The following is a 27,357-nucleotide window of genomic DNA, read 5'->3' as shown; positions in this document are numbered from 1 at the left end:
TAATAAGCTGTTAAGTTTTAATGCCTTCATGTAGTTTGGTTAAAAGTTGTTACTAGATAACTATAATGTCTATGGGAAAAATTTCAACACTGAATGCAACAGCGACACTAAGGCTGCTCTTTTCATCGTTTTTTGAGTGCGAAATCACACATCCTTGTGCCGGGGGCGACTGGTTCCAAATTCTAAAAGCAAGTGGGACACATCTTGACAAAAATCTAGCGCAGCCCCACCTCCGGGTGGAAGGGTCTCGGCTCCCGACCTGCTGGCTACACCTGCGCCCCACGCAGAGCGCCGCCCGGGAGCTCTCCACCCCAAGGGCTGCGCCCGCTCGCCCGCTCGCCGCCTCCCTAGGCGCTCGCTCACCTGGTTCGCTGGGATCCCGAATCCGGGGTTTTGCCTGCACCGGGCTGGGCTCTTCTGCACTGACAAACACCGCTCCCCCCTCCTCAGCGTCCTCTACCTTAGTCACTGTGAACTGGGGCATTTTTCAAGCGCCTTGCGCTTCCCTGCCGCCCTGCCTGCACCTCCAGGGCCACTAGCCTGGGCCAGCCCGGCTTCAGGACTTCGCACAATCCCGGCTAGAGAATGGGGAAGTCCTCCCGGCTCATGTGACCTCCACCCCCGAAGGGGGGGGGGCGAGGACACGCCTTCCGCCCTGTTTATCTGTCCCTTAGGATTAATTTACTCCACCTCTTATTGTTATTAAGCTGAAGAACCGCATCTACCACGTGGGTTGGTTTCCCTGGGCTACCTGAAAACAGGTGACAGGGCAAGGTTCGTGAAATCTAGTCGGATTCACCACCCCAGATTTAGTGTAGTTTACTCATATCACCAATTTTTGCTGGCAAAATCTTTCGGGACGGGAAAATGAAAGTTTAATTCTTGTCCTCTTTTTTTTTTCAGAGAAGAAACACTGACCAGATAGACTTACCTTAAAAACTAGGACCTATCAATGGCCCTCAGAAGGGACATTTTAGGGAGGGCTTGTCAGAATCATTTAGTCAGCATCATGATACCAAGCTTTACAAAGTACTTTTCTCAAAACATCCCTATGAAGTCCATAGTTAAAATACTTTCATCACCATTTTATACAGGAAACTAAGCTTCAGAGGTAAAATAACTAGCCAGAGGTCACAAGCTAGTAAAACTGTCAGAGGAAAGTGCACACTTCACTTTTCTCTCTGCTTTAAGATCCTTAATTCAATTGCTCAAAAAAAATTAAGTTGAACAAAGTTATTGCGCTAGAATTTGAGGCTGGGGGAGGGATCAGGTTTTACAAAAAGTTAAGATACTGTTACTAATCCTCCATGAACCTACAAATTTGATCATTTGTGACAAAAACTATTTCTTCAAAGCACAGGGACACAAGATCAATTTTGCAGTGTCAAAGAGTTTGCTTATGTTTTAAGAAAATTTCCCTCACTAAGAGGTAACTTTCTTTAACACCTAGTTCAATAATAGTAACCAATTCTTGACTTAGGTGTTCAGGAAACTATGTGGAATTTTCTAAGTTCATTATCTTTAGTTTATGACATATTTCTCTATTACCCAGTACCAGCTCTTTGTACCTTGACTGGCATGCTCAATAAATTGAGCTTAGAGTTCAGTATTCTTTGTACTGGGAATATATTTATCTGAAAAACATGTAAGAAGCAGCCCTCTAGTTTCAAAAAGCACTGAATTTAAAATGGAAAAATTGCTGATTTACACTTTAATTACAAGTTTATACTAACCAGCTGTCAGAAAACTTAAAGGTTTTAAATTTTAAGACTTTTCATGGGTATACTTGTATAATAAGGAGAAAAATTTATCATCAACTTCTAAGTCTAAATTACTAAATTGTTTTTACCTTTGGACTAAAGTCTGGAAACAAATGTTCTTTTGGTAATCTTCCTATTTATACCTTCTTTAATTGCTGTACTAAGATTAAACCAAATGTTTTGATCAAATTATAATTAAGTGGCATAAAAATTTAAAAGCAAGGGTTTGAGTTTTGAGTACAATATTTCCAATGTCTAATCCTTCAAACTGGTCAGCTAAAACAATATGAATTAGTGCAAAAGTTTTTAGAAAGAAAAACAAAAAGACAACTTATGGTTTGTAGAGAAAAGATTTATTGCATAATATAACCCTACTTTTACTTTGGCCTAGAAATCTACACAAAAGGTATTCACCGTTTTACCAAACCCATTAAGGCATTGAACTTGGAAGTTTTTTTAAGAGGATGGGAATATGTCTGCAAGGTACTTTACTCAGCATTCCCCAAATTTCAGGGGACATTGATGTTGAAAAGGCTTGTTGGAAGGATACTAGAAGCAATAAGTAGCTCCTGCGGAGCAGCAGCTCTAAAACCTTTGGACCTCAGAACCCTTGACTCTTAAAAATGATTAAGGTCAGGAAACAACTTTTATGTGGGTTACCTGTCAATATTTACTGTTCTTATAAATTAAACCTCTTAGTCCCTAGAACACACTGATGCTATGGAGGATAGATACCATCAGCTGGGAAGAGTCTAAGTGGGAAGACAAGGTGATAAACTGTGCAGCTGACTCCCACCTGAGCTGGCAGAACACAGGATCCTCTTTTCATTTTGTTCTCTCTCTTCCAGGGCAGAGTTCTTAAAATGACTAAATGGCTCGTTCTTAGAATGACAAAGGAAACAAAATATAATTAAACAGTAAAATGAAAATTTGAAAAATAAATTCTTGGCATTGTACACTTTAACAGCAGCATTGTGTGATGATCTACAAAAGCTCTTGTCAGAAGCTCAGGGATCACGACAATTCTAAAAGACTTGTGATGGAAAATGTTATCCACATCGAGAGAAAAAACTATGGAGTCTGAATGCAGAGCAAAGCATACTATGTTCATTTTTAAAGCTTGTTTTATTTTTTCTTTTTCTCATGTTTTTCCCCCTTTCCCTTTATGTTAAACATGACTGTTCATGTATAACCTATATCAGATTACTCACTGTTATGGGGAGGGGGGGAGAGAAGGGAGGGAGTTGGAAAAAAAAAGCTTACAAAACAGATGAATGCTGAAAACAGTTTTTGCATGTAATTGAAAAAAAAATTAAAGAAAAAAGAAATACATTCTTGAAAACCAGGTTGAGAATTCCTGCTCCAGGGAGAAACCAATTCTCCTGCCACTAGTACATAACCTCTTAACTTCCTGTTTTTCCCCTTATCCAAAAAGAAGTGAGACAAGCTGAAGCCATCATAGAGGAAAGGCTTTTGATTTCTCTAACTTTTATTTTTACAGTTGTGCTACTTAAAATGCACATAAAAATTGTAATGGCCACTGCTAATTTGATTTGATTATTGAACAGCCTTTGATATAGGAAAAAAATCAGTCCACACACACACACACACACACACACACACACCTAAAAAAGTAACTTCAGATCAAATATGGAAGATTCATTTCAGTTCCTTCTATAAATCACAAGCTTAGAAGAAATGGATTTTAGGGAGAAAAAGTCAGTGCTCCTACATAGTTTCTCAATCATTTCAAAAACCTACCTTTACCAATCTCTCTGCTGACCTGTTAAGGTAGAAGGTAGGCAGGACTCTAAGGCATCATGGACACACATAGCCCACAACTAACTTACATGTGCTTCTGCCTTAAGCCTGCCATTAACAACTGGGGAATGGGGGAGTGGGGATGGGCAAAGGAATCCTTCATTGCCCTACACTGTTTTTCTCTATCTCCAGAAATCTTGACAAAATAAAGACGGAAAGGAAAAGACCAAAAAAAAAAAAAAACACCAACCTAGTTTCTAGATAACTCCATTTTTAAAGGCCAGCAGAAAAGTTCTCCCAATAGTCTGAATCAACTGATGAATCATTTAGGGAATGAAGGAAAAGGACAAAACATAAATATAAGTACCTGTTATTTAAAGGGTGTTTCCAAATTCCAATTCATTTTAGAATAATCCCAGACACTGAAATAATCAGAAGTTCTCTTTTGCCAACATGCTTGTTCTCACCCTATATTGGGAGAGGTATAGACAATTGAAGATTCTAAAGCTTACTTCCAAGTAACTCACCCCATAAGTCTGGAAACTCCCCGTTCAACCCCACCCTGTCCTCACATTATAAACCTGCTTTGTAAAATGTAGGATTAGGATTAACTCCACAGAAACCCACAAACATTTTGTAATTAGGCAATCTTGGAAGTACCGGGAATTACTTAAATGACCGAAAATCTTTTTTGGCTATGTCAATAATAGCAACACTGAAAAATTAGCTATGGAAAATTCCATGGATTTGTGATAGTGAACCTTTTTGAGATATTATAATACATATAGATACATAGGCTAGTTTCCCATAGAGCACAACCAAGTTGTTCATATTTTAATACTTCAGGATCTATCATAGTAGACAAGTCATTTATTTATGACACCTTATAGTTTATAACGGGCAGGTAGAGATTGCAATAGATTGAGAAGGGGCCTAGAGTCAGGAAGACCAGAGTTCAAATTTGACCTCACTTATTAGCTGTATGACTCTAGGCAAGTCACTTAACCCTATTTAACTCATTTTCCTCATCTGTAAGATGAACTAAGAAAGAAACAACAAACATTCCAATGTTTTTGCCAAGAAAATCTCCAAAAGGAGTCATAGAAGAATCAGACACAACTGAAAAATGACTAAACAACGATTTATAAAATAGTATCTTCAAATCCACAAGTCCACAAACATAGTCTATTATGTGCTAAGCACAAAAGATACAAATAAATAAAAGGAAAAAAGATAATCTGATACCTAGTCCTTGTTTTCCTTGGACCTTAAACAAAAGATATATTTAAGTGACTACAAGATACAACAGTATTTTTATCTTTTCCTTTCATTCCATACTTATAATAAACTAAATTCATTTTAATTATATAAAGATTATTACTTTTACTTTTCAAAATTTTGAAATATTTTTAAAGAGATGATATTTAATTACATTCAATTGAATTAGCTATTAAAAGAATGGCAAACTAAGCCATAAATCTTAGATATAAATGCTTTAACATATAGATTTTTAATTAACTCATTCATTAACTTAGAACAGTTTTTGTATTCAATCTTAAAGTAGACTAACCATACATTTTATTTGTTTACACTTAATTTGCCTATTAGCACGCTCTTAAAAGTTTCAATTTATGAGGTGGCTAGGTGGTGCAATGGATAGAGCACTGACCCTGGAGTCAGGAGTACCTGAGTTCAAACCTGGCCTCAGACACTCAATAATTACCTAGCTGTGTGGTCTTGGGCAAGCCACTTAATGCTATTTGCCTTGAAAAATCCTAAAAAAAAAAAAAAAAAGTTTTAATGTAAATTATTGCTCAAAATTTCTCCATCATCAGAAACAAGGCTAAAAATGTAGGGTGAACCCAGACCTTGGAAAGCCTTGAATGCCAGAGACTTGGTAAGCAATAAAGAGCTGGAAGAGTTTTAAGCATGGGAGTAATATGAACTATGTAATATGAACTAAGTCTGTTTTGTTTTTGTTCCTCCCTGTGATAACTGGGGAAACAAAGGTAGTTAAAGAGTTTAGATGTGGAATATTACTTGTAAATAGAAATGGAGGCTTTCTACCAGAGTGGTAGTGGGAAAAGAATGGAGGGGACAAATACATGAGATATTGTAGAAACAATCTTGGTGGCTGATTGGAATATGAAAGGCAAGGAAGTGGGAAGAGTTAAAAATAATAGCAAAGTTTACTGTATTGGAGAGTAGTAGTAAATATCAGATAGGATCAATTGACAAAAATAATGAAGAGGAAGAGGAACAGGTTTGGAGACATCCAGTCTTGAAAAGAAGCTGTTGGCCTCAATCCAGAAAACAAGACAAACTAAAATTACTACCCCAAACCATAGTGAATGTCAACTATCATAAATAGATATAATATATGGTATAAAATATATATGGCATAACATAAAATATATTTATTTCTGATGAGATTTTTCCTTATATATACAATTCACAGGAAATTTTTTTGCAATTGTTCCCACCCTAGTAATGGAAAGAACCCAGTCTCCCCAAGTTTTTCTAAGAACACAAGCCAAGGGTCTCTCTCTCAAATGCTTGGCAGGGAGGAAGACAACTTAAATCAACAAGCACATATTAAAGGGCCTCCTGTGTGCCAGGCATTGTGCGGGGCAAGAGGGAGGAACAGATCCTGCTCTCAAGAACACTACCTTAACAGAGAAGAAAGCATGCAAACAACTCTATACAATCAAGAGATGGAGGGATAACTGATGGAATCTCATAGGGAAGGTACAGAGATTAAGGAGAGTTGGGTATTCTAGCTAAAACTTGAAGAAGCTGGGAAAGCCAGGTGGGGGAAATAAAAGAAGGAGAGTGTGTTTTAGACATGGAGGAGAGCCAGTGGAAACGCCTAGAGTCAGGAGATGGAATGTCCTCTTCCAGGACAGCCAGGAGCTCAGTGTGTTGGATCCCAGAGTACAAAGAAGGGAGTGAGGTGTAAAAAGATTGGTAGGGTAGGAGAGGCCAGGGTATACAGAGTCTTAAAAACCAGACAATTTTCTATTTGACCCTGGAGGTGATGAGGGAGTGAAATGGCTTGAATCAGGTACCATTGGTCAGACCTACTCCTTACATTATCTAATCGCTGAGTGAGCTGGTTATTTTCCTCTTCATTCCATGCCATTCTGGTAAACATTTCACTGTGCCATGGCCTGAGGTTTTCTAAGGTCATGCCAATAGAACATAAGCCTAGGCAAACTGGAAAGGCCTTGAATACAAGTCTAGTAACAGAACAGCTTAACCTATTCTCAGAAAGTTGGCTACCAGATTATTTTTGAACAGCAACTCAGACTCATACACATTCTTTCTCTATATGTGTGTATGTATGAATATACAGTATGTAAATATAAATACAAATAAATATACATGCAAGTATATACACATACATATGGATATGTATCTATAAATATATACACCCCAAGGCATGAGGGATTTCCCATCTGTGTTAACAGAGGGAACACTGGTGTGTTTGTTTGTGTGTGTGTGTGTGTGTGTGTGTGTGTATATTCATGAGAACCAGGGTAGTGCTAAAAAGGCAAAATAGTTGAGTAATATGATATAATATCATAATAGTAATATATGATAATATAATAGTAATATGATCCCTGAACTTATCCCCTACTGACAAAGAGTAGCACAATACTAACACAGAAGCTAAAATTCCTCTCAGATGCTGCAAACAATCAGCCTGTGTACTGAAACATGACATTTGAGACCCCTTTTCTAAAATATTTGCTGCACCAAAAACAGGAAGCTAGGAAACACAGCAATAAAAGTTTATGGTAATAAGCTACTGTTATGTAACACTATCAAAACTAAGGACATATTTCTTAAAAAGTAAAATGCAAAGTAATGAGAATTAAAAAAAACTACATTTGTTCTCTTATTTACCTCACCTATCCCTAGGAAACAAAAACATTTTATGAATTCCCCCTTAAAGCGAATGAGTTTGCATTAATTTTAATTTGAGTGAACATTAATTTTAGAATAAAAGTAGCTAAATAATGACTTACTGTTAACAACCACAACATAGCAGGCACTGTACAGATTATATAGTGTACAACACAACACTTTAACTACAAAATAAGGTATATCTAGTTAACTTAGTTTGGAGAGTTCAGCAAAATATTACTATGAGCACAAACTTATTGTTCCTATCTTGTCATTTCCGTTGTGACCAACTCTTTGTGACCCAATTTAGAGTTTTCTTGACAAAGATACTAGAGTAGTTTGCCATTTCCTTCTGTAGCTCATTTGATAGATGAAGAAACTAAGACAGAGGATCACACTGCTAGTATCTGAGGTCAAATTTGAACCTAGGTTTTCCTGCCTCCAGGCTTGGTGCTTTTATCCACTATGCTACGTGGCTGCCCCACAAACATATTATAGATCTTTCTAACTGGAAAGAGCAAAGCAAAGGAAAATCTGATAAGAAATACATATTAAAATATTAAAGGAATGGATTGACTAAAGCTTAAATAGCTCTTGAGGAAGCATCACAGCAACTGGTTGATAAAGGTAGAAGAATCAAGGATTTGTCTTTAAATTTCTTTAGAGCAAAAAATTCAACTCACAAAATGAGTCTACTGATAATGTGGATAAACTAAATGACAGATCAGAGTTCAACCAGAACTTTAGCGTTTGATAACAAAGTCAATAAGCTGGGGAAAAATAGGAAAGAGGATTAGCAGATTTGGACCAGAAGCATCGTACCAATTATCTTGGGATAGCCAATTTGTAAGTGGTGGGGAGCAATGTTTTTTTTGATAAATGGGTTTTGCTGTGAAAGTAAGAAAGGATAAACAAATTGAGAAGGAAAACACTTATACCAGTTACTTGGACAAGTTCTTGAGCAGGAAGGAAGATGATGACATGTTAGAAAATGAGCCTCTTGAAGATTGCAAGTTTGTGGAAAGATGAAGGAAAGGGAGTTTTCTTAACAATAGTGAGGAGTTCCTCTTTAACAAAACAACTTCAGTCTAAAGATATCCCTCAGTTTCATTTGTTTTTGGTTTTCATTTAAATCGATATAGACCCTTCTGTTATGTAATATTTCCCCCAGATTCCCTATAAAACATATAGCAGCCTTCTGAAACATCTGAACTAAAGCATTCAGCAAACAGTTCCTGTATTCATGAAATGTTTTTTCTTTTATTACTAGTATGTTATTTTTTCTCTTAGTTCAGATATGAATTTAATTAGTTCTTGGTTTTTAAAATATAGAATTACTTTCTATTCATGAAATGTTTTCATTTTAAGCTTTAATGCATTTTGTACACAAAATTAAAGAAGAGAATAAAATAATACAATGCAGGAAACAAAAGACTTGGCTTAGTGCCAAGTAAAAACATTCAGTAAGATAGTTACCAATTTAACAGGAAAAAAATCTTGCTTCTCAATTTATACATTGAAACTGTACATAATTACATAATTCCTAAAATATTTTTCATTAATGAGTTTTTTCAAGTTTTTCATAATGTACACATTTTTTTGAAACACATTATACCAGCAGCAACTAAAGATGAATGCCGAATTTGGCAAACATGCCTTATCTATTTCAATATAACAAATGTGGTAAAAAAAAAAAAAAACAAGTACCACTTAAAGTGTTTTACAATATGCACTTAACTTAGTTTTTTAAAATTTATTTTCAAGTAAAGTTTTTTCGTTTGCCATTAGGATTTGGTGCCTACCGAAGCTGAATATTCTGTCAGCTTGCTTTGAGGCTGTCCATATACTCAATTTATGTGTCTTCATTTACACAATGAATGTTTTCCTTTAAATGAACACAAGATCTTATATTTTGGAGGTGCCTGATCTATATACAAAGAAAAACTGGGAATTACTTTATTATTAAATAATCCTAGAAGTCTTGTTTATTTTTTAATTGTAATGTTAGACATGTGCATTAATGTAATTAAGGTACATCATTATTGTAGATTAAAAGCTGTATATAGTAAGATATATTTTGTCTTTACTGTATGTTTTTATTGAATGATCTATTAACACCAGAGTAGGTATGAAAAAAATTAGGATAAATATAAAACAACAAATAAGAAATTCTCCAAATAATATATAGGATCATAGGCTCATAGAGACAAAGTAGAAATGAAGGTTTCATTCTATCTGGTCCACTCCTCTCATTTTTAAAGAAAAAGACATGTACTCAAAAAGTTGAAAAAAGTAAATACCATTCAATGACTGCCTTAGTCTTTTTTCAATAAATAAGCTAAAATTTATTTATTTATTTATTTTTGCAAGGCAAATGGGGTTTGAGTGGCTTGCCCAAGGCCACACAGCTAGGTAATTATTAAGTGTCTGAGACCAATTTTGAACCCAGGTACTCCTGACTCCAGGGCTGGTACTTTATCCATTGCACCACCTAGCAGCCCCTAAAATTTATTTTTAAATATCTAACATACCCCCAAAACCTTTGAACATCTATGCAATGTTTAGGGGAAAGGACTCATTTTTTTTGCCCTTTTAGGTTTATTCTGTTTAGCTAACTTTCCAATGAGAAAGACCTGTGAAAGAAACAGGGATCTTACCTTCATGGAGACTGTTTTTGGTAAAGTTATGAGAAATTCATAGATAACCATCATATTAAATAATATATAAGTCAGAGAAATAATATGACAGATGGGCTATAAAGAAAAATGAGTGTAAATTAGTTACCATTGACATTTTCAGTGGCATTTGATTTACTTTTAAAGAATGAGCAGAGGTTCGATTCTAGCAAAGATGGAAGAGAGAAGATTCTAAGGTTAGCAAGCATGAACAAAAGGTATAGAAACAGAAAAATGTAGATGTGTTCAAGAGACAAAAAGCATTCAAATTTGGGAGTAATATAAAATAGATAAAGCTAGGTGGACATAGTGGACAGAGTGCTGGGTCTGGAGTCAGGAAGACTCATCTTCTATCTGGCCTCAGACAATTACTAGCTGTGTGACTCTAGTCAAGTTGCTTAACTCTGTCTGCCTCAGTTTCCTCATCTGTAAAATGAACTGGAAAAAGAAATGGCAAATCACTACATTATCATTACCAGGGAAAATGCCTAGAGATGGGAGATGGAATGGACTAGCACAGAGGTCAGTGTTGCTGAATCACAGAGTATGTGGAAGGAGGAAGGTTTAAGAAGACTGTAAAGTTAGGAAGAGGTCAAATTATGAGGGGTTTTAAAAAGCCAAAAAGGATTTTATAATTGATCCTGTGTTGGGTATGATTTAATCACCGAAGTTTATAGAATAGAGGGGATATGATCAGATGCTCATTTTATGAAGATCAATTTGACAGTCAAGTGGAGAAAAGACTGGAGTGGAAATAAGACTTGAGACAAGAAAATCACCCAGTAGATTATTACAGTTGTCTAGATGAGAGTTGACGAGGATCTGGATTAGGTTGGTGGCAGTGTGAGAGGAGGGGTGAAAGTGATGTGGCTGATGAAAGATGAAATGACTGAAGAAAAAAGATTTGAGCACATCGACTTATTAAACAATGCATGCTAACTGCCCCCAAAAGTGGGGCCAGACCTCCTCAGTTTAGGCCTGTACCCCAAACAGGGGGAGACATATTTTTAATAATAAAAGCAATCATAAAAAGTCAATTAAGTAAAAAGTAGAGTAGGTAATATGATTTCTAATTGAAAGAAAGATTAAGGACTTTCCAAGTTGGGAAAAGGAGAGCAAATAGGTATACTTCCCTGAATTAAGAAAAAAATACTATTCCTTCCAAGTACATGTGAACAATCAAAGGAACACGAAACAATAACTGATTGATCAATATGGGGCCAGTTTTCAGATAATAAATATGTTTTCTGAATATGTTCAATTATGAGAAAACTTCCCAGAGCTGGTTCAATTTCCCAGCCATGCAGGGCTAGATCAAACAATATAATAATGTTTTCTTCCAATTCCCATAATTGAATAAAATTGTTTCACAAGACAAAATTTGGATTAGACTATAATAGGAAAGAAAGGAAGCTCTTTGTGCAGTCAGGGAAGCCGAGCAGCCGGCGCCCACCGAGGCCCAAGACCCGGTTCCGGGAGGATCGTCATGCCCCGGGCCGCCCCCGCACCAGTCTCTGAGTGCCCCCAAACCACTCAAAAGCAGGGGTTTTGTCATTCTACACAGAGTATACTCCTTTCTTTTCCATCTGTTTTGTTTCCATCCTGGGAGCTCACTTCACCTGCTACAGTTTCAATAGATTCCTCTTTTGGTTAAGATCACAACCATGTCAGACAAAAGTGAATTGAAGGCTGAATTGGAGCGAAAGAAGCAACGTTTAGCTCAAATCAGAGAAGAAGAAAATGGAAGAAGAAAGAAAGAAAAAGGAAACTGATCAGAAGAAAGAAGCAGTTGTTCCAGTACAGGAAGAATCTGACCTTGAAAAAAAGAGGAGAGAAGCAGAAGCATTGCTGCAGAGCATGGGGCTAACACCAGAATCTCCTCTGGTCCCTCCTCCTATGTCTCCATCCTCCAAATCTGTGAGTACTCCAAGTGAGGCTGGAAGCCAAGACTCTGGAGATGGCGCGGGGGGATCTAGACAAGGACCTATTAAACTTGGTATGGCTAAAATTACACAAGTTGACTTTCCTCCCCGAGAAATTGTCACATACACAAAGGAGACTCAGACGCCAGTTATGGCACAACCAAAGGAAGATGAAGAAGAAGATGATGATGTTGTAACCCCCAAGCCACCCATTGAACCTGAAGAAGAGAAAACTTTAAAGAAGGATGATGAAGAAGTTCCCCCTCATGAGCTTACTGAAGAGAAAAAACAACAGATCCTGCACTCTGAAGAATTTCTAAGTTTCTTTGATCATTCCACAAGAATTGTAGAAAGAGCTCTTTCTGAGCAGATTAACATCTTCTTTGACTACAGCGGGAGAGATTTGGAAGATAAAGAAGGAGAAATTCAAGCAGGTGCTAAACTGTCCTTAAATAGACAGTTTTTTGATGAACATTGGTCTAAACATCGTGTTTTTAGTTGTCTGGATTGGTCATCTCAGTACCCAGAATTGCTTGTGGCCTCCTATAACAACAATGAAGATGCTCCTCATGAGCCTGATGGGGTGGCCCTCGTGTGGAATATGAAATACAAAAAACTACCCCAGAGTATGTGTTTCACTGCCAGTCTGCTGTAATGTTGGCTACATTTGCAAAATTTCATCCCAATCTGGTTGTTGGTGGTATGTATTCTGGCCAAATTGTATTGTGGGATAATTGAAGCAATAAAAGAACCCCGGTTCAGAGAACCCCACTTTCAGCTGCTGCACATACGCATCCTGTTTATTGTGTGAATGTAGTTGGAACCCAAAATGCTCACAATTTGATTAGCATCTCTACTGATGGAAAAATTTGCTCATGGAGTTTGGACATGCTTTCCCATCCACAGGATAGTATGGAGTTGGTTCATAAGCAGTCCAAAGCTGTAGCTGTCACTTCTATGTCCTTTCCTGTTGGAGATGTCAACAACTTTGTTGTTGGAAGTGAAGAAGGCTCTGTATACACAGCATGTCGCCATGGCAGTAAAGCAGGAATCAGTGAGATGTTTGAAGGACACCAAGGACCAATAACTGGTATTCATTGCCATGCAGCAGTTGGAGCTGTAGATTTCTCACATCTTTTTGTCACTTCCTCATTTGACTGGACAGTGAAACTTTGGACAACCAAGAATAATAAACCTTTATACTCATTTGAAGACAATTCAGATTATGTTTATGATGTGATGTGGTCACCAACCCATCCTGCCCTGTTTGCCTGTGTGGATGGCATGGGGAGACTGGATCTGTGGAATCTCAACAATGACACAGAGGTGCCGACTGCAAGCATTTCTGTGGAGGGTAGTCCTGCTCTTAATCGTGTGAGATGGACACATTCTGAGAGATTGCTGGAGGTGATTCTGAAGGACAGATAGTTATATATGACGTGGGACAGCAAATCGCCGTTCCTCGCAATGATGAATGGGCTCGATTTGGGCGAACACTAGCAGAAATTAATGCAAACCGAGCTGATGCTGAGGAGGAAGCTGCCATTCATATACCTGCTTAAATGGGCTTTATGTTCATGGTGGTTTGGGAACTGATTCTAAGTAGAAATTAAAACTCATAGCATGCTTCTATCTAAAGGGAATTGAAAGGTGATCTTGTGAATTAAACTATGTACTTAAAACATGCATAGCTCTTTAATGCAGAAAATTTTTGCAGTGTCACTTTTTATATTCATATTGTTATTGAATTTGTGTAATTTTTAATACAAATGACTTTTGCAATATGCAATTTTTTTCTGAATACTTACACAGGCATATATTTGCTATGTTAGTATCTTGAACTTTTTTCAACCTCAACAGTATACAGTTATTTATGAAAGGTGTACACTGCATAAATTCCACATATTTTTCAATAATCATTTCTCCAAGTAAACACAAGTTAAAGTTAATCTCTGACTACTAAAATGTAAGAACATCTTTACTGTTAACCATTAAAATGCATGTACCCACTCAAATTTCATCTATTCTGTCTTTTTTCATAACTGTGCTTCTTTAAAGTAGTGATAGCTATGGCTATAGATAAAAGAAGCAGTCTATGTCAAATCTAAAAAAAAAAAAAAAGAAAGGAAATGGGGGGGCGGCTAGGTGGCATAGTGGATAAAGCACTGGCCTTGGAGTCAGGAGTACCTGGATTCAAATCGGGTCTAAGACACTTAATAATTACCTAGCTGTGTGCGGCCTTGGGCAAGCCACTTAACCCCATTTGCCTTGCAAAAAAAAAAAAAACCTAAAAAAAAAAAGAAAGGAAATGGAGCTAGCTCCAGAACTGAGATGGAGTCAGTGTGGTTCACTCAGTTCCCACTGAGGATAACATCTGAGTGTCAACAAAGAGATAATGGAAATTAGGAATAGAAAAGAATTTGGAGGGAAAGATTAAAAAGTTGGTTTTTGTGGGGTGGCTAGGTGAAGCAGTGGATAGAGCACCAGCCCTGGAATCAGGAGTACCTGAGTTCAAATCTGGCCTCAGACAATAATTACCTAGCTGTGTGGCCTTGGGCAAGCCACTTAACACCATTTGCCTTGCAAAACCTAAAAAAAAAAAAAGAAAGAAAAAAGAAAGAAAAAGAAAAAAAAGTTGGCTTTTGAATATGCTAAATATAAGATATTTACAGGACATCTAGCTCAAGATGTCCAGGAGAAAGTTGGAGATGCAAGCTGGAGGTGAGGAGAGAATTAGTACTAGATAAGTAGATCTGAGAATCAAATGCATAGAAATAGTAATTGAAAGTATGACGACTGATGATGAAATAACTGAAGATTTTACTAAGTGAAATAGTACAGAGATAAAAGGGAAGAGAGTCCAGAACAGTTTTGGGAGATACTCATAGTTGTATGACTTAAAGATCCAAGAAAAGGAGACTTAGAAGTGGTTGACTGAGAAGTACAAAGAGAACCAGAAGAGAGCAGTGTAAAGAAAATCTAGAGAGAAAAAAGTTTAGATTAGATTCAGCAGTTAAAGAGATCACTGATGACCTTGAAGAGAGCAGTTACAGTTGAATGATGATGTTGGAAGCCACACTAAGGAGAGGTAGGGAAAGGAAGAAGTACCCAGTTCTCAGATAGCCTTCTCAGAGAAAATATTCACAGGGGCAGCTAGATGGCACAGTGGATAGAGCACTGCACCTGGAGTCAGAAGAACCTGAGTTCAAATTTGAACTCAGACACTTAATAATTACTTAACTGTGTGACTTTGGGCAAGTCATTTAACCCCACTGCCTTGCAACACCCCCCCCCCCAAAGAAAATCACAAAAAAGGAAGAGATAGGAAACTAGGCAGGAAAAGAACCTATCAAATGACAACTTTTGAGGACATAGAAGAGGTGGCCATGTTTGTAAGTAGAGAGAAAGCAACTAGTAGATAAGAAGAGATTGAAGATAGGTGGAAGAATGGGAATAACTGATTGGTTGGAGAAGATGGAATGTTATGGATTTACTTATGCATATAGAGAGGTTTTCCTTGGTAAGAAGGCCCACCTTGTTCAAGTGAGACAGGAAAGAAGGTGAAGATAGCAGCAGAATGCATCTGAATGATGTGAGATGGACAAAATGTGGGAGTAAAGTTCTAGGTGGATATTAAGGCATTTGCATTATTTCTAATCCAGATCTAAATCGTGGATTGAGATTTTCTAAAGAATAAATTCTTATTTAAAGCCTAATTGTTGTGACAGCATCCTAATTCTGATATTGTAAGCTGTCTTACTATTGGTATGGGAAACACCCTCCCTTAGGAAGCATTAACTTGGGAAGATAAATCTCAAATATAACTTTAATGAGAGGCAATAAATCTGTTCTTAGCCATTGTTGCTGAGAAGAGAGGGATTATAAACTGAGGTGGAAAGGAATGGTGAATAGCTCAGTTAAACATAAGTAATAAAATTGAAAGGATACCTAAAGAGAAAAAAGTTAAGAGCCATCATTGTTATGTAACTTAGCTAATACACCTACATGGTTCAAATTTGATCTCAGACACCTGATAATTACCTAGCTGTGTGACCTTGGGCAAGTCACTTAATCCCATTACCTTGCAAAAACCAAAAAGAAAAAAAAAGATTAAAGTACCAGGGTTTTTTCCATATATGAATCACAAAAATTTCTACCACAAAATCCAAAGATTTGATTGTCCTCCTGCTTATGATGTCAGAAATCAAAGGGCTCTAATAACTACTAAAACAGACAAAAAAATTATACTGAAAAAACCTATTGCAAAACTAGTTTGCACCTAAAATTAACTATATAGATTGTAAACTATATAGATTGTAAACATGCTGAGAAGGTACCAGATCAATTAAAAAAATACTCATATAACTGCCCTTTGTAGAGGCATAATTCACTAATAAAGGACAGCAGCAAAACAGTTATTTAACAATAACATTTCGCATATTTCAAGTAATTGTTCTGATTAACTAGTTGTAAGATTTTGGGGCAAATCATCTACCTGTGTAGGCATCAGTTTTATTCAGTAAATTAATGAGATACATTGGGCATCACATAATAAACAACACCGAGTTAGAAAAATTTGAATTCAAGTCTTATCTCCAGGCAAGTCATTTAACCTCCTCAGCTGTTAAATTCCAGAATAGATGCTGATATTCTGTTAGTAAAAAGAGTTTCCTCAAGATTTTCTAATATTAAAAAATTACCAATTTGGACTAATTAATAAAATGACAATAATAAAAAATCCCTTTGCTACCAATATGAATCTTAAAATATCCATGAGAACAAAAGAAAATAAGTTGGATTAGAACTGTAACATTAAAGACATAATTCTTGTCTCAAACCACCAAGACATAACATTGATCCATAAAAAACAATATTTTCAATAAATGTTGTCATACAGAGTATACAAACACTGGCATAAAAAGTTTTCAAAATCTAGAAACCTACTGGAAGAAATTAAATGGGTGTACTTCTTAGCATCTGATCTGCTACTAAAAGTTCTGAAGATGATTTCAGTGAGTCTAATAATGATGAACTTGTATCTTAATAGTTATTCACTTTAATAAACCAACCAGGGTCTTTTTCATATTCACAATAATCAGGGCATTAAATGTAAGAGAAAAATTTTATTAAGAGTGAATTATCCTTGGACAAGAGATGGGGAGAGATAGCTAATAAGAATGACAGCTGACATTTACATAGAACTTCCAAAGTTTGTAAACTTCTTTTTAATGAATTACCTCATTTGATCCTCACAATAACTGAGGTAGAGACTGACATTATCTTCATTTATCTTCTTCACTTCTCTATCACTTCACTTAAGGAAAATGAAATTCAGTTCCAACTCATGGAAACAGAATATATGCGTTGGGGAATATATACATAATAGGTAGCATTCCAGAGTAAAAAGTGGTTGTAGGTCCTAGACTGCTTACTGAGCAAGGAGTAAGCAGCAGCTGTGTGTCTCTGACCTCTAACATCAGAGTGGTCTGAAGTCTGCAATGTAATGGTCAGGTCAGGAATTCTAGACCAAAGGTCAGAGTTCTTTAACTCTGACCCTGCAGGGCTTTTAGCTGGATGATAGATGAATCCAATAAGCAGTTTACTGTAGCTTCAAACCCAACCAACACAGGTTGACAGGTCTATAGCTCAGATCTAAACCCAGATTAGGAACTTGTAGAGCTAAGACCATGAAGGCAGTGATCAGAATTTGTCTTAAACTAGGCTCTTTTGGGAACCCTGAAAATTTGCCATTTCTCCAGCCTGCCTAAGCTTTCCTAGCCTGGATTAGAACACCCTTAAGAAAATGACAATAGGAATTTAAGAGGACAATAGATCAGTCCAGACATTCCTAGAAGTATGCAGAGAACTAATGGAAGTCCAAAGTCAAGAAGTAGTCTGGAAGAATGAGCAAACAGAAAAAAAGAATTTCACTATTAAAAAGCTACTTTGGGGGCGGCTAGGTGGCGCAGTGGATAAAGCACCAGCTACTTTGGTGACAAGGTCACTTAAGACAGAAACTCAGAAAAAAAAGAGAACTCCAAAACATCCATAGGCAACCTCAAAGAAAAACACAGTTTGAGCACAAGTCATATTCAAATTCCTAAAAGAGTTTGAAAAAAAAAAGTTTAAAATGTTTATAAATGAGGTTGCTAGAGATAAAAATAGAAAGAAGTAGGAAATAGGGAAGAAATGATTATGTGAATTAAATCCTTATGATAAAAAAAAAACCTTAGTCAAGAGATCCCCTAAAAATTAGAATGTACTGAGAAGAATATAATGAAGCTAGCTATAAGACACAAAAATAAAAAAAAAGTCAAAAGACTGAAAGAAGAAAACCTAAGATATTTCATAGTAGAAATGGCTAACCTGGAAAACTGATTGCAGAGGGTTAATTTAAGAATCAATTGATTACTAAGCCCCCAAAGCAATAAATCTGTATATAACCTTTGATCTAGCAGTGCCACTAATTAGGCATACCCATAGAGATCACAAAAAAGGGAAAGAACATGTATAAGAATATTCATAGCAACTCTTTTTGTGGTGGGAAAATTATTGCTCTAAAAGAAATGAGCAGGCAGATTTCAGAAAAACCTAGAAAGATTTATATGACCTTATGCTGAGTGAAGTGAGAAGAACCAAGAGAATATTATTCACCTTAATAGAAGCATTGTGCCATGATGGCCTTGGCTCTTCTCAGCAATGAAGCCATTAAGGGCAATTCTAAAAGACCTTATCAAGAACAAGTCTAAAAGACCTGCAATGGAAAATGCCACCCACATTCAAAGAAAGAGCTATGGAATCTGAATGCAGATCAAAGCATACTATTTTCACCTTTTTCAATTTGATTTTTGCTTTTTCCCTTCTTATAGTTTTTTTGTTCTGATTCTTCTTTCATAGCATGACTAATATAGAAATATGTATAACACAATTGTGCAAGTATAATCTATACTAGATTGTTTGCTATCTATAGTGGGAGAGGAAAATGTTGGGGAGAAAACTTTACAGAAACGAATACTGAAAAATTATCTTTATATATAATTTGAAAAATAAATAATGGGAAAAAATAGGAAAAAAAGTCACTTACCTTATAAAAAAATCAATGGCCAGTAAGTCATTGCCCCCCCCCCACCATCCTCCCCAAGAACCTAGACATCATATTTCAAGAACTCATAAAACTGCCCAGATCTTTTGGAACCAGAGGGCCAAGCAGAAATCACCTCAGGTAGGAAACCTTAAAATAAAAACTCCCAGAAACATTATAGCTAAAATTTGGAGCTTCCAAGTCAGGAAAAAAAAAATTGCTGTAAATAGAAAGAAAGAATTTAAGTTTCAAAGAGTCACAGTCAGAATCATATAAAATTTAGCACAACAAAGGAGAGGAGAGCTGGGAATTTAATAGTCTAGAAGCAAAGGAAGTGGTTTAACCAAGAATAACTTATCCAAATAAACCGAATATAATTCTGGGGGGGGGGGAATGAACCTTTAAATAAACAAGAGGACTCTACATATTCATTATGTAAAAGAGTAGAGCTGCACAGAAACTCTTAATAACAAGCACTTGGAATCAAAGAGAAACAAAAAACTGTTAAAACACTAAAGAGGGAATATATTCCTTCAGCTCTCTGTATCATCACAAAGGGTCATAGGAGTATAATTAAAGAATGTGGGAGTAGTTCTGTTATATTTTGATTATCTTAAAAGAAGAATGGAAAAGGAAAAGAAAAGGATATATAAGAGGAGAAAAAGGGAGGGAAAGGTTATGTAAAATTACTTCACATTATCAGAGTATAAAAGTAGAAGTCAAGACAATGAGGAAAGAATAGGAGAAACTGGTGACATGCTAATCTGAAGTAAACAAATAAAGAAAATCATTACACATACACATAATTGGGTATTAGAAATATCACCAGCATTGGTTGTAAAAGTTATAATTTATTGAGTGTGACAGGATATTACTGTACTGAAAGAAATGATGAAGGCAATGGTTTTAGAGAAGCCTGAGAAGACTTAAAGTGATGCAGAGTGAAATGAGCACCCTCTCATGTTGCTACCAGAGTTTGTGGTAATATTTTTGTACATCCTTAGAATAAGAGAGTAAAGGAAAGATTAGTCCTAACCAAAACAATCTTATTTCAAAACCCTTCTATCTTATTCCAATAACCCTTCCCCTCACTTTTTCCTCTCTTCTGTTTCGTTAAGCAAAATGTATTTCTAATACTCAGTTGTGTAGATGTGAATTCTTTCCTCATTTGTCCACTTCAGATTAGTGTGTACCAATTTCTCCTATTCTTTCCTCATTGTCTGTATTGACTTCTTTTATAATCTGATCATGAGAGTTAACTTTCCATAATCTTTTCTTTCTTAATTCAGTAAAGAAGGAAGTGGGACTAGATAAGGCAGACTGTCATTGAAAAAAAATCTAATTTAAGAAAGGTATAGAAACAGGAGGTAGAATGTCCTGTAGGAAATGGCAAGACTGGTCTGCAGAATGTTTGGAGGAAAGGTTACAATAAGTCTGGAAAGGTAGACTGGACTAGATGGTGAAGTGCTTTAAATATAGGAATTTGTATTTGGGTAGCTAGATGGTACAGTGATTAGAGCATCAGGACTGACCTGAGTTTAAATCTGGCCTCATATTCTTGTCTGAAACTGAGCAACTCATTTAAAAACCTCTGTTTGCCTCAGTTTCCTCATCTGTAAAGTGAGAATAATAATAGAACCTACTTCCCAGGTGTTTTATGATTAAAAAAAAAATATCATGTTTATAAAACTTTCTCAGTGCACTGCCTGGAACACAATGAACACTATAGATATTAATCATTAAAACTGATCCAAGAAACAATTGGAGCTTCCTGTACTATTTAGTGCCATCACTTAAATGGTTATATGGAGTATAGATCAGACAGAAAGAGAGGAGACACTGAAAGCAAGGAGACCAATTAGGAGGTTATCAAAATAGTCCAAGTAAAAAAGGTGATAGAGGTTAGAACTATGGAATTAGCATGTGAATAGTGAGAAGGGATTAGAGAAGAGTGATCCAGAGAAAGAAACAAGAAAATTTGGCATAGAAGGTAAGGGAGAGTCCTTGAGAGTAGAATAGTTGTAACTTCCATGGAAATAGGAAAGTTATTCAGGAGGGTTTTGGGAAACATATATACCTGTATTTCTATTACTTGTCTATTTTGGTCATGTTGAGTATGAGGTGCCTATAGGTCCAGTTGAAAACTGCAACTGGTTGGGTGGCTAGGTGGTACAGTGGATAGAGCACCGGCCCTGGAGTCAGGGATACCTGCGTTCAAATACGGCCTTGGACACTTAATAATATTACCTAGCTGTGTGGCTTTGGGCAAGCCACTTAAATCCATTTGCCTTGCAAAAAACCTTAAAAAAATGAAAATTGCAACTGATATGATTGGAGCTCAATAAGAGACCAGGAGGCGGGGGGGGGGGGGAGAAGGAGTGGGGGAGAGAGAAGCAGGGAGGAAGAGAACTGAAAGGAAGCTACAGAGAGGTCAGGGGACACCTAAAATTAGGGGATGGCACATGGATAAAAATCAAGTAATGCAAATTGAAAAGAACCAGAGGAGAATGAAGAGAACAATATAACAATATCATGTCTAGAAAGAGTGTATCCAGAAGTGAGTAGTTGACACTGTCATATGCTACAGAGAGGTCAAGAAGGAGGAAAACTCAGAAAACACTAGATTAAGAGATCACTATTAACTTTAGACAGAGTTGTTCTAATTAAGTTGGTGAGGTCAGAAGCCATACTGCTTCTGAAAAATTGAGAAAACTGAGAAATAAGTCCTCTCCTCTTACTTTGAGAAAACAGGAAGAAATCCAAGGTGAGTTTTCTCATCTTCCCCACTCAGTACTTCAAAACTCCTTAAATCTCTACCTATCAGTTGCTTCTGCCTAAAGAAGAGAACCTGAATACTGAGTCTTGAATCCCAAGCTCTTCCATCTCCTCCAGCAGCTCATCTTATTACCAAAACAAGATCAAGTCTCATATTAATTTTTGCTCCAAAAGACACATTAGGGCTTATATCTTTTTTTCATGTACAACAATCTACATTTATTCACGTACAAAAACACCTACATTTATTCAAATACAGTCATGTCATCTTCTTCTGGAACATCATCTCAATTCTCCAAACCCTGAATTCTGGTCTGAATTTTTTACACCTCCATTTCTTGTAGAACCATTGGACTTTGCAATAGAGTTCCCTTAAATGAGCATTTCTTGTCCATGGCTCAAAGTGCCTTGCAACACAGATGTCAGTGATTTTATCCCTCTTACATGAGTTTTTGCAGACTCAGCTTCACAAACTTTCCACACTGATTTCTCTCCATTCTATTTTCAATGTAGTCATTGATTATTTGATCTATTATTCTCTCTGCAAGGAAATTCTTCATGACTTTAGCAAGGTGAGTGTTGACTGAGTCCCAGACTAGCAGAATTCTTTGGCTACCTGGCAAAACAAGTGGTAGCATTAAATTGACCCACTTCCTTTATAACTGCTTGTGTGCACCAGGCTTTCTTGGTTTCAATAACCTAAATGCCTGAAACATGTTCAAAGTTATTGCCCTTAGTGTTGATTAGAGGTGGAGTTTTATTTCCATCTGGACATCCTGCATTGTGTCTGTACTCTGGTCATTAGGCAATGTTTCCAGTTTCATCTGTTTACATAGGTGTTCACCTCTCATCCAAAGGCATAAGCTTGAGTATTTACAAATAATTATAATTAATATTATCACTTATTTTAGGTATTAATGTCAATAACATTATTTACATTTAATTATATATGAATATTGTCATTTTATAATTCAATACATCTGTTGTCTGTTGCCATGGATATATAAATGCATTTGTCTGTCTGATGATCTTGACTGGACTTATTTTTAGGGTGGGGCTTATATTTAAAAATTCACATTAGGTCTTATTTTCAGGAAAATTTGGCATTATCTCTCTTATTCATCTTCAATCTCTATACCATTAACACAAATGTGAAAAAAATCCTCGATTGATCCAGAAATTCCCTCAAGCTACATCATTCCATGTCTTTCCTTTTTTTTTTTTACTCCTAGACTCCTAGTAGAGAGATCTGTCCACTCTTGTCTTCATTTCCATAACAGAGCTCTCTCCTATCCTAACTATCTAGCTACTCTTGCTCAGGCTTTTTTACTTTTTTCATAATCCATCTCCTCTTTTTCCTCTTGGTGTTTATCCTGGACTCTTGCTATCTACCTTTACTATCACCTCCTTGGAGATCTCATTAGCTACCATGAGTTTAAAGATCATTTCTATGCAGTTAATTCCAAAATTGCCTAAAATTCAGTCCTTATCTCTTTTAACTCTACTCCACTCATGCATAATCAATTACATGCTAGAAATCTCCTGGTCAACACTTGGGTCCCTTTAAGGCATGTGCCTTTCTTCCAGATATTCCTATTTCAGGTTGGGAGCACCATCCCCCCAAATCCTAGTTCATAATCCTGGAATTAGCTCAATTTTTTTCTTTTCCGTCACATAAAATCATTTACCAAGTCTTGTTGATTCTACCTCATTAACATCTTTGCATCATCCCTTTGTCACACAGCCACTTCTCTTATTTAAACTTTCATCATATCTTGACTGGACTATTTTAATTTGCAGCTAGTTTCCTCGGTTTACATTTCTTTGTCCTCTCCAATTCATATACCATACAGTTACAAACAACCCCCATCTGTAATCTTCCTAAGGGATAAGTTTGACCATATCACTTTCTGCTCAAAATACTTTAGTTTGTTGCCAGGTGTTTATGGAATAAAATACACACTCCTTAGCCTGACATTTAAAGTCATAATCTGACTCCATTCAGTTTGTCTTACTATCTATACTTCACTCTGGGCCCCTTACACAAATAATATATTCAATTAAAGTGTACTAAGAGCCATTCCTGGACCTTGTTACTCTATCTCCTGCTTCTGGACACTCACACCAGCCAATCCCATGCCTGGAATACACTCATCCCTACCTCTCAGAATACTGGTATTATTTTAAAGTTTAAAAATCTTCCCTGATTTCACCAGTTGTTAGCATTCTCTTCAACCTCCAATGACCTTATGTTCTTATCTGCATATATGATGCATTCCCAACAAAACACAGGAACTATTTCTTTTTGATCCCCAGTGCTTTGCATATAACATAAACTAATAAATGTTTACTCAACTAAATTAAAATAGGAACATAAGAGAATACAATTATTTAATTATTATTTATATTTAATTCTTTAAAACAAAGATACTGAAAACATCTTCTCAGAAGGATAACAGCAAATAAGAAAATTAAGATACAGGAATGAATATCAAAATTTTTGCCTTCAGCTCAAAAATAAGCTCATAAGATAAATATAAATGAGTCGTTCTTCCCAATAATTAGTACTGTGGACAAGAAAGTTCTATCGAAGGAGAAAGAACTTTTGACAAAGTGTGAAATTTATGGGAAAGGGACAGAATCCTACAAATGCAGAGCAATGGAAGAATCCAGGAAGTAAAAAGGGTAGAGAAAAACACACAATTTTTTTTTAAAAAAGGGAGTCTAAATTTAAATAGATATTAGTTGATATGGAGTGAAGTTGGGTTATTGAGATAATAATGAAAACAGCAGTTTACATTTATATAGTATTTGGAAGTTTACCAAGAACAATGTAAAGGCAAAAATTTTTGAAAGACTTAAAAATTTTGATCAATATAGTAACTAACTATAATTCCAGATAACTACTTTTGAAGCATGCTACACATCTCCTGACACAGAAATTGCTAAGACTCCTGGTAAAAAATGAGCTCAACTCAAATACTATATCTGAACAGTCTGGTTATTAAATTGCCTTTCCTTCCTGGAAGACCTCCAATAGTCTTTCATTTACACTATTTTTATGTATTTATCATGTGTTGTTGCTTAGGCTCTAATTTGTAACTTTAGAACTACAGGGAGTATTCCCTTTTCCAGTGTAAATTTGTAAGTGTCATTCAACTTATAATTTAGAGTTACTTGAGACACTTAAGTTTAAGTAACTTGCCTCAGTTCACAAAGCCAGTATATGTTAGAACTGGGCCTTGAGACCAATTGTTCCTGACTCCAAAGATGACTCTCCCCCTCCACAGCAGATAGTCTATCATGCATTACTTTGCATTATTGATATTGTGGATATCACATTCCCCTACTAGATTACAAACTCCATGAGGAAAGTAACATGGTTTACAAAAACTTTGCATTTCCCCCGTGCACCAAGCACAGTGCTCTGCATACACTGGGCAATTAAAAAAAATGTTTGGTGACTTTTATAACAAGTTTAGTCTAGTTACAGACTCAAGCATAGTGTTAGATTGTTTACTGTGTTTACTCCATTACCAACACAGAAGAATACATATAGGACATTCAGGTAAGTAGAAAGATTTCTACTGGGTGACTGTCACAATAAAGCAGGAATGAAATAAAAAAATTGTTGGGTGAAAATAGAAAAGCTAATGTTTAGGAAAAAAGGAGAAAATAAAAATCTAATCATTTGATTTTTTCAAACATTTCAAAGTCATGAGCAAGGTAAGGTAATTCCTCTTATCTGATGATTGATAATACAATGGAATATTATCAAAAAGAGTTAAGCTTTCCACTCCATACTAACACTGAAGTGTGCCATTTATTAATTTTTCTAATTCTGCATCCATAATACGAAACCAACCATATGTCCTATAGCCTGTTAAAGAATATTCAAAACTGTGATAACAATAGTATCCTGAAAAAGATCTAGTTCTGTAAGAATGAAAAACTCCTGAAAAAATATCCAGTTATACTTTATGATGCAACTATAATATGGAATGTAATTCAAAACTCTGCTACATAGTACATCAGCATTTTACTTCCTTTATAAGATACATTCAAATTTTATTGGAGCATCATTAATTCATAAGCCCACAAATTCCCTTATTTAGACTACAAACCTAAATACAACATGACAGATAAAGACAAAGAAACAATACAAATTACATTTTAAAAAACTAATAATTTGAACTTTTTTGGGTAGCTGATTTCAAACAGTGTATAGTATATAAATCTTATATTTTTGTAGTTCAAAATTATCAAGCCCTGTCTCTAATAACCCCAAAGAAGAAGCTGAGTTAACGAAGGATAAGCAAGCAAATTCTTTGATTGAAATAAACCAACCTTTTCTTGTTTAGAGAAGAACAGAATTAAGAACTAAATTCATTCTGGTTTCTCCCTTTTGTTCAGAGTAACATTTCTAGACGCAGAAAAATTAAAAGTTTCACTTTCAGAAGTTTACACAATTCGACTGGGTGGCTGGTATCTATGATTGAAATTACAGTAAAATGTTTTTTTAAAATAAGAGCTTTTAAAAAAACGTAACTATCTTTAAGAAATTTGGAGAAGAAACCTCACCAGAAAGCTTTAATGTGGTCAATACACAACAAACAATGGAAACCCCAGGGCTATCTAGCACAGTGGTGCTCAAACTTTTCTAACTTTTTTTTAGCACTACTATATGTAAACACATGTCATTTTCACTTCCTTCTTCACTCCTTTCCTCTATGAATAATTTTTTTTTAAAAAGCAATATTATGTTAGGAAGAAGAAAGGAAGACCTGTCAAGGACCAGCTAGATATAGCCTGTGTACTGTTATGAGAAGGCATGAAAATCATTAAGGTTTATCTAATATTTAAAGGGAGAAAGAGAGGCAACTTGGAAATGAGTTTCTACAATTCCTTCAGAATTCTCTGCTTTGAGAAACAGTGGTCTAGAAGTGTGCAATAACGGCTGTCATCTGTCATTCAACATGACCTTGTAGAAGCACTTTTCTGGAAAATGAGAACTACTTAGGATGCTGTTAGATAAATGATATTATACTATATCATCAAGTTCTGAACCCTCTAGAAGAAAGGCACCAACATATGATCCAAAATCCAAAATATGATCTAATTGGTTCTAAAGCCAAGTACAAGCTCCTGAAATGCCACAACCAAATATTCTTTTAAGGATAAAAAAAAGAAAAACTAGCTAATAGCTAACTTCTCTTAAGCAGAAAACAGAAGCATCATTTCAATCACTTGAGAAAAAGCTCAAAATAAAGTTTGCTACATGAACAACAGCGGCTTATGCCCACGAAGCCAATAGCTTCCCAGCTCCAAATTTCCTTCACAGCCATTCTGTTACTAAGTATCAATCTCATTTCAATACCACTTGAAGGAAAATTTGTCCGAAGTTGGTGGCAGCACCGCGGGGGAGCGGGGGCGCGGGGGCGCCACAGGCGCGTTCTCCTCGGCTGTTCTTTCAC

The 27,357-nt window shown here is 36.1% G+C and overlaps 1 protein-coding gene and 1 pseudogene across 8 annotated transcripts in view; one reads left to right on the top strand and one right to left on the bottom strand.

Moving 5' to 3' along the window:
- SLC12A6 (solute carrier family 12 member 6) overlaps positions 1-27,357 on the bottom strand; it is a 109,189-nt gene that overhangs the window by 80,312 nt on the left and 1,520 nt on the right. Inside the window, exons 1-3 of one of the 8 annotated variants that reach the window (XM_074235007.1) lie at positions 5,245-27,322; positions 4,767-4,788; positions 364-3,989 (exon numbers count right to left, since the gene is read on the bottom strand). The exons of 2 other annotated variants lie outside the window; for them this stretch is intronic. In XM_074235007.1, coding sequence (XP_074091108.1) covers positions 364-484 — 121 coding nt within the window. In that variant the 5' untranslated portion in view covers positions 485-3,989; positions 4,767-4,788; positions 5,245-27,322. Of the gene's footprint in view, positions 1-363; positions 4,899-5,244; positions 27,323-27,357 lie in introns of those variants that run through there. 5 more of the 8 variants (XM_074235006.1, XM_074235008.1, XM_074235010.1 and 2 more) reach the window with 5 other exon arrangements.
- On the top strand, positions 11,585-14,070 carry LOC141521975 (cytoplasmic dynein 1 intermediate chain 2 pseudogene; annotated as a pseudogene).

Source organism: Macrotis lagotis, chromosome 4, assembly GCF_037893015.1.
Source record: "Macrotis lagotis isolate mMagLag1 chromosome 4, bilby.v1.9.chrom.fasta, whole genome shotgun sequence".
Classification (NCBI taxonomy): domain Eukaryota; kingdom Metazoa; phylum Chordata; class Mammalia; order Peramelemorphia; family Peramelidae; genus Macrotis; species Macrotis lagotis.
This window is presented reverse-complemented; position numbering and strand designations above follow the sequence as displayed.